Source organism: Otolemur garnettii, unplaced genomic scaffold (assembly GCF_000181295.1).
Source record: "Otolemur garnettii isolate 467f Iridium unplaced genomic scaffold, OtoGar3 scaffold00116, whole genome shotgun sequence".
Lineage (NCBI taxonomy): Eukaryota > Metazoa > Chordata > Mammalia > Primates > Galagidae > Otolemur > Otolemur garnettii.
In genome coordinates, this window is record NW_003852511.1 from 5,421,039 (window position 1) to 5,429,674 (window position 8,636).

Sequence of the window (8,636 nt, forward strand, 5' to 3'; positions counted from 1 at the left end):
AAAAAAAAAAAAAAAGAAAAAAATTTTGTGGAAGGAACGGGTTCTTTATTGTTTTCCATATGGATAATTAATTTCTCCACTATTTATTGATTAGTCCACCTTTGACTTTTTTATACTGATTATTAATCCACCTCCATTATAGACCACAGTCTCATTTATTCATGAGTCTGGGCTCTCTCATCTGTTTGTCTCTGAACCAATACCATACTGTTTTAGTTGCAATTTAACAAAGCAGGTAAGAAAGTATAGATTCTTGAGTCAAGCTGCTGAGGAAATTCTGCCTCTGTGGCCTGAGGTTTGTGCCTTTGAATGAGTTACTTACTTTTCCATACCTCAGAATTCTATCTTTAAGTAGATCCTAATAATACCTACGTCACAAGATTATTAAGGCTTTTGTGTGATATGTGTAATGTGCTTATAGAAATATGCAATAAATGCTAGCTATTAATTACTGTTTCCACTCAACATATAGGTTTTAAGTCTCTGTGGGAAAGAATATTCTAGATTCTTGGGGTTTTTTTTCTTAACTTGTCTTGATTCTTCTTATTAATTTTAAGATTGACTCATCAATTTCTATAACAAAGCCTATTAGGATCTTTATTATAATACCTTGATTTTTTACATTAGGTTATGAAAAGTGTCATGTTTATAATATTGAGTCATCCCATCAGTGAACTTGATATATCTCATGATATATTGGCAAGCATGAGAGGGAGGATATGAAGGATGAGGTCATGAGGTAACAGGGAGCCAGACCACAGGCTCTGGCTTTTGTTCCAGGGGAGGTAGGGACCTGTTGATTGTACCTACCTCTTAACAGGACCCTCAGGCGGCACCTGTGGCTCAATGGGTAGGGCACTGGCCCCATATACCTAGGGTGGCCAGTTTGAACCCAGCCCCAGCCAAATTGCAACAAAAAATAGCTGGGTATTGTGGCAGGTGCCTGTAGTCCCAGCTACTCGGAAGGTTGAGGCAAGAGAATTGCCTAAGCCCAAGAGCTAGAGGTTGCTATGAGCTATAATGTCACAGGACTCTACGGAAGGCAATATAGTGAGACTCTGCCTCTAAAAAAACCAAAAAGAAACAGTACCCTCTGGTTCATAGTGTCCTGCCTTTGGAGTAAAAAAAGGGAAGGAGATATATGAGAGTGCGTGTGTGTAATATTTTAAGAAAAAAATAATGGAAAAATATGGTTGAGAACTTTGGCTCATGCTTGTACTCCTAGCAGCATGGAGGCCAAGGCACAAGGATTGCTTGAGACCAGCCTGAGCAAGAACAAGACTCTGTATCTCAAAAAAGTAGAAAAAAATTAGCTGGGCATGATCATACATGCCTGTCTTGTAGTCTCAGCTACTCCAGAGGCAGAGGCAGGAGAATTGCATGAGCCCCAGAGTGTGAGGTTGCAGTGAGCTATGATGATGTCACTGTACTCTATCCTGGATAATAGAGTGAGACTCTATCTCCAGCCAGTCACTCAGTTAATTAGTACCAAGCCCTTAACCCCAAAATGGTTACCTCTAGAGAGAGAGGGAGAGAATAGTATGGAAATAGAATACTTCTATTTATTTACTTCATGGTATAGTTTTAACTTTGGAACCATATAATTATTTTAATTAATGGCTCAGCGCCTGTGGCTCAAGTGCCTAAGGCACCAGCCACATACACTAAGGTGGCGGGTTCGAATCCAGCCCAGGCCCACCAAACAACGACGGCTGCAACCAAGAAATAGCCAGGCATTGTGGTGGGATCCTGTGGTCCCAGCTACTTGGGAGGCTGAGGCAGGAGACTCGCTTGAGCCCAAGAGTTGGAGGTTGCTGTGAGCTGTGATGCCATGGCACTCTACCCAGGGGGACAGCTTGAGGCTCTGTCTTAAAAAAAAAAATTTTTTTTTAATTACGTAAAAGTAAGTAAAAAAGCTATCCCTAGGTAGCTGGATGCAGTGGCTCACACCTGTAATCGTAGCACTCTGGGAGGCCGAGGCAGGTGGATAGCTTGAGCTCACGGGTTCAAGACTAGTCTGAGCAAAATGCAAGACCTAAAAATAGAAAAACTGAGGCAAGAGGATTGCTTGATCCCAAGAGTTGGAGATTGCTGTGAGCTATGATGCTATGGCACTCTACATAGGTTAACAGCTTGAGACTCTGTCTCAAAAAAAAAAGAGCTATCCCTAGATTTTTAAAACAAACTGAAACAACCTGAGATCAAATTTATGGCAGTGACTACACAGAAAATAATACTTCAAGTAACTTTAAAATACAGTAACTTGACTGTTCACCCCTAGTGGAATGTATTCAAAAGACATAAAGAACTCCTGAGCGGCACCTGTGGCTCAGTGAGTAGGGCGCCGGCCTCCCACATACCGAGGGTGGCAGGTTCAAACCTGGCTCCAGCCAAACTGCAATAAAAAAATAGCCAAGCATTGTGGTGAACACCTGTAGTCCCAGCTACTTGGAAGGTTGAGGCAAGAGAATTGCCTAGGCCCAAGAGCTGGAGGTTGCTGTGAGCTGTGATGCCACGCATTCTACGGAGTGTGACAAAGTAAGACTCTGTCTCTTAAAAAAAAAAAAGCACACATACACAAAGAACTCCTAAGAAATCTAAAACCATATTCAGTGGTCTTATCGTTACTAGCAGGTTTGGAATTGTAAGATGAAGTAAGTAACTATGGCAGTGTCATTAGAAATCAAGATTGTCAGTGTAAAAGAAATGATCATGGGTATAAAAAAATCAATGGGCTCGGCGCCAGCCACATACACCTAAGGTGGCCGGTTCGAATCCTCAGCCTAGGCCCGCCAAACAACAATGATGGCTGCAACCAAAAAATGGCCAGGCGTTGTGGTGGGCGCCTGTAGTCCCAGCTACTTGGGAGGCTGAGGCAGGAGACTCGCTTGAGCCTAGGAGTTGGACGTTGCTGTGAGCGTGATGCCATGGCACTCTACCCAGGGGGATAGCTTGAGGCTCCATCTCAAAAAAAAAAAAATCAATGAATTAAAAATCTGTAATCTGAAATTGGAACTATAAATGTGAGTATGAACTCATGATTTTTTTAATCTTAAAAAATGAATTTCTGGCTCAGTGCCTGTGGCTCAAGTGGCAAAGGCACCTGCCATGTACACCCAAGGTGGTGGGTTCGAATCCAGCCCGGCCCACCAAACAACAATGACGGCTGCAACCAAAAAATAGCCAAGTGTCGTGGCGGGTGCCTATGGTCCCAGCTACTCGGGAGGCTGAGGCAGGAGACTCGCTTGAGCCCAGGAGTTGGAGGTTGCTGTGAGCTGTGATTTCACAGCACTCTACCCAGGGGGACAGCTTGAGGCTCCTGTCTCAAAAAAAAAAACAAAAAAAAAACGAATTTCTAACTCTATTTACTGGAAAGACTTAGAAGCAGTGGCATAGTGTAGCACTGTGACATCCCCAGTGCCCCAGTTGTGGTCTCTACTATTTCCCACTAAAAGGAGCTAGGGCTAGGTGTCACCTGTGGCTCAGTGAGTAGGGCGCCGGCCCCATATGCCAGAGGTGGAGGGTTCAAACCTTCAAACCCAGCCCCGGCCAAAACAAAACAAAACAAAAAAACTGGAAAAAAAAAATAAGGAACTAGGGATATTTTTGAGAAATGGCTGATTATAGATCAGGGGCAGAAAATAGACAAAGCTAGAATATAGTGTGCTGAAAAGTAAGGAAATTAAGAAAGAATATGGGGTGTGTCAGAAGGACTCAAGAACCAGTTTAAAAAGGTTCCCATGGCTCGGCGTCTGTGGCTCAACCAGCTAAGGCGCCAGCCACATATACCTGAGCTGGCGGGTTCAAATCCAGCCCAGACCCGCCAAACAACAATGATGGCTGCAACCAAAAAACAGCCGGGCATTGTGGTGGGCGCCTGTGGTCCCAGCTACTTGGGAGGTGGAGGCAGGAGAATCGCTTGAGCCCAGGAGTTGGAGGTTGCTGTGAGCTGTGATGCCACGGTTCTCTGCCCAGGGCGACAGCTTGAGGCTCTGTCTCAAAAAAAAAAACAAAAAAAAAGAAAAAGGTTCCCAGGGCTTAAGATAGAAAAATTCAAGCAGCAGCAGCGGCTGCCGCCACTGCTGGGCACAATGATTTGTGCCTATGGTCCCAGCTAGTTGGTAGGCTGAGACCAGAGGATCACTTAAGCTCAATGAATGGAAAACGTGTAAAATATATAAAAAAATATATAAAATATGTCAAATATATAAAAACTTTTGCGTTTAAAATGATTTTGAAAAATAGAGGAACTCATTAGTCATGTGTTTGGGTTGTTAGGACATTGATTCAATTATTTGAAAATTAAGGCAAAACAAGTATTTATCCTACCTTTCCTATACAAACTATACGTAGATCATTTCCAAGAAACACAGTCAACAGTGTCCTTTCTGATTCACCTGTGCAAGTTTCAACTTCCTCAGCTTGTTAGTGTTGCTGGGAGGGCTTCATTCGTCTCCATCTGTGTAGATTTAATGTTTCTTGATTTTTGTGTGTGTCAAAACTTTAATAATGACCCACATTATGCAGAAGGAATTTTAGAATTAAAAAGTTGCTGCTTTGATCCCTCAATTAGGACATGGATCTGCACAGTGGTCACCAAGTAAGCATGTGATAAGGAAATGTAGGAGGGATCAGGCTAACCACCATCTGAAGCCACCAAGCCATCTTGGCATTGCCACAACTACGATAGCCAGATGTGAGGTGCCTCATTGTACTATGCATCCAGAAGTACCTGGCCACACTCATGAAGCATTCTTGCCTGGAAAACTAAATATGATTCAGGGTGGCACCTATAGCTCAAAGGAGAAGGGTGCCGGCCCCATATGCCAGAGGTGGCAGGTTCAAACCCAGCGATGCCCAAAAACTGCAAAAAAACTCCAAAGAAACCCCCAAAAAACTAAACGTGATTCCAGCCAAGCCCCACATGAATGTCTCAGTTTATGGGAAATAACAAGAGTCAGAGGAACAATCAAGCAGCCAGATCCAAAATGTAGAACATTTTGTAGGATAAGTGACTTCGTTTCTTTAATATATTGGTGGCATGAAAGAAATAAAAGGTAGGGAGAGAAACTGTCATGTAAAAAGGAGAGATGTAAGTGACATAACAAAGGAAACTGAAAAGGACCACTCTGGCTCTTGTGTTAACAATAGATTATCTGTATGAAAGAGAATAGGTAAGGATAAAAACAGGAAGAATAGCTAAGAAGCTGTTCAAAATTCCAGGTGAGGCTTGGAGCCCGTGGTACAGTGGTTATGGTGCCAGCCACATACACCAAGGCTGGCAGGTTCAAACCCAGCCTGGGCCAGCTAAACAGCAATGACAGCTGCAACAAATAGCCGGGTGTTGTGGCAAGCGCCTGCAGTCCCAGCTACTTGGGAGGCTAAGGCAAGAGAATTACTTAAGCCCAAAAGTTTGAGGTTGCTGGGAGCTGTGACGCCATAGCACTCTACTGAGGGCGACATAATGAGACTCTGTCACAAAAAAAAAAAAAAAAAAAATTCCAGGTGAGATTAGACAAGGATGATAGCAAATGGTGGTTGGATTCTGGATATCTTTTGGATGATGAGATGTGATGTTTCAGAGAGAGAATCCAAGATGACTCCCAGGTTTTGGTCTAAGCAGCCAGAACAGTGGAGTTTTCATTTACTGAAATGGGGAAACCTGAGTGAGAGGCAGATTTGTGAAAAAGTTTAGGAGGAGGGAGCTCTGTTTTGAACTGCTTGTCATCAGCCTGATAGGCCTGTGAATATCCACTGGGAAATGTCAGGGAGGCAGCGGGATGTTATGTGTCCTGTGTTGAGGACAGGTGCAGGCAAGAAGATGTAAATTTGGGAGGCCTCAGCAAGCTTACTCTTTAAAGCCACAGAGTAAGTGAAAGAATAAAGGGAGTGAGTGTAGCTAGAAGAGGGGCCGGCCCCAAGGCTGAGCCTTTGAGGTGAGTCGGAGAGAGCCAGCAACCAGAACAGAAGAGGGGCCTGGAGGCATCTGGCAGCAGCAGAAGGAAGGAGTGACGCTTTGTCAGAAGTTTCTGGCAGGTCAGAGGAGGTGAGGACTGAGATATGACCTTTGGATTGAACAACGTGGAGAGGACTATTGGTGCACTGATAAGAACAGTTTCAGTAAGCTGGCAGGAGAGGGATCGAGAAAGCCTGTCTGGGAGAAGAGAAAGTTCTTTTCAAGCTCTCTTGAGGAGTTTAGAAAGGAAAGACCTAGAGAGCTAGCTGGACAGCAAAGGGTGTTGTTTTGTCTGAGAATCCCTGGTTTATTCCTTTCATGAAGTATTTTTGTGACGGAAACCTCCCCTTGCAACTTTTTACTTTTGACAAATATTATATGACAGAAAGGGTGGATACTATATATGCTTCAGTTAGTTTAACCATATTGCCACATTTGCTTTTTCTAAGTATACAAATAAATGTTCTTATTTTTTCTGAACTACTGTAAAATTGTAGACATAAAGTTTATTCTAAAGCTTGCATTCTATAAAAAAGGACATTCTCTCACATAATCACAATATCATTATTACATCCAAGAAATTTAATACTGATATAATATATAGTTCATATTAAACCTTTATCAATATACTACTGTTTTTAAAAATGTGTTTGAGACAGAGTCTTGCTTTGTCACCTGGGCTAGAGTGCCATGGTCTTTTTTTTTTTTTTTTTTTTTTTTTTTACTGTTTATTTATTTATTTATTTATTTTGTTGTTGTTGTTGCAGTTTTGGCCAGGGCCAGGTTTGAATCCACCACCTCTGACATATGGGGCCAGCACTCTACTCCTTGAGCCACAGGTGCCGCCCTTTTTTTTTTTAAGAGATAAGAGTCTTACTTTGTCGCCCTTGGTAGAGTGCTGTGGTGTCATAGCTCACAGCAACTTCCAGCTTATGGACTTAGATGATTTTCTTGCATCAGCCTCCCAAGTAGTTGGGACTACAGGCGCCTGCCACAATGCCTGGCTATTTTTTTGTTGCAGTTTGACTAGGTCTGGGTTCAAACTCACCACCCTTGGTATGTGGGGCCAGTGTCCTACTCACTGAGCCACAGGTACCACCTAAGTACCATGGTCTTAGCCTAGCCTACAGCAATCTCAAACTCCTGGGCTCAAGTGATTTCTCTGCCTCAGCCTTCAGAGTAGCTGGGATTATAGGTGCCCACCAGAATACCCAGCTAAACATATTACAATTTTTATGTTTAGTCCAGGGTCCAATCAATTATCCATTGCTTTTAATTTTTGTAATCTATTACTCATTATCACATTCTGAATTGACTTTTAGGATGGGGGAAATCATAGCACATTCATGTGTTTATTTTTAAAACCTAATAGAGTGAAAACTGAGGATGCAGAAGGGAGGGGAAATTGTCAGGGTGATAAACTCAAGAAGGTTAGTTAGATACAGCAACAGGATGGGGGGAGTGACCTTGGATGGAAGCATGGACAGTTTGTCCCACCAGGCCAGAGAGAGAGAGACAGGAGGCAGAGAGTATGGGCAGGTGAGTAGATGGACATGGTGGGATCTGGGGAAATTCTCTTCTCATTGGTTGTATTTTCATGGTAAAATGAGAAGAATGGTATTCAACTGAGGAGAGAAACAAGAGATTTTACAGGTTTAAGAAAAGAAAATGTGAAGTCTTCAAGTCTTCTTTAAATTAGGCTATGCATTATTGCTGCTAATATGCAAAGACTTTTCTGGGGTTTCATTTATGGGTAGTTTTAAGGGTTAGGGTTAGCTTCTATAGGTGCGCCTTCCTGAAACTGATCTGCCTGAAAAGGGGCCTCTTTACAGTAATTTTCCTGCCACTTTGGAAGAAAAGGCAAAAACTTCACCTATCCTAAATCTAATTTATTATATCACCCCTCAGATTGCACCTTCTTCTTATCTGTTTACTGATTTTATTATTCCTCTGTTTTTTAATCTAGAAAAAAATTACTACTTTCTGACTCAGCACCTGTGGCTCAAGTGGCTAGGGCGCTAGCCACATACACCTAAGCTGGTGGTCGAATCCAGCTCAGGCCTGCCAAAAACAACAATGACGGCTGCAACCAAAAAAATAGCCGGGTGGTGCAGGTGCCTATAATCCCAGCTACTTGGGAGGCAGAGGCAGAAGAATCACTTGAGCCCAGGAGTTGGAGGTTGCCGTGAGCTGTGATGTCACAGCACTCTGCCCAGGGGGACAGCTTGAGGCTCTGTCTCAAAAAAAAAAAAAAAAAAATCACTTTCTGGAAGCATAGTACTCTTTTTAAAGATCCTTTCCCCTAAATTCCCAGTTATGATCCTGCTAGGGGATTGCCTTGTTTCTAATTTTAGCTTTTCCAGTATGCGCTTCTGTTTCTCTTTTCCCTCCTTACCTGTAATTCATCCCAGTTTTGCTACTGTCCTTTCACTGTTGTTTCTTCTCTGATTTTCAGGCTTGGTCACGGTGGCGAGAACAGCTTCTGCATGACCAAACAGAGAAAGAGAAGGTCATCTCTGCAGTGAAACACCATCAGCACTGGCAGAAGCGGAGAGTGCTGCAAGCCTGGCTTGAATACTTACAAGTTCGCAGAATGAAGAGGCAGCAGAACGGTGAGAACAAAGGCCCAGGCTCTTTTTTTTTTTTTTTTTTTTTGAGACAGAACCTCAAGCTGTCCCCC

The 8,636-nt window shown here is 42.9% G+C and overlaps 1 protein-coding gene across 1 annotated transcript in view; it reads left to right on the forward strand.

Annotated features, from left to right (window-relative positions):
* SFI1 (SFI1 centrin binding protein) overlaps positions 1–8,636 on the forward strand; it is a 122,985-nt gene that overhangs the window by 56,483 nt on the left and 57,866 nt on the right. Inside the window, exon 7 of the mRNA XM_023517675.1 lies at positions 8,412–8,568. Coding sequence (XP_023373443.1) covers positions 8,412–8,568 — 157 coding nt within the window. The remainder of the gene's footprint in view (positions 1–8,411; positions 8,569–8,636) is intronic.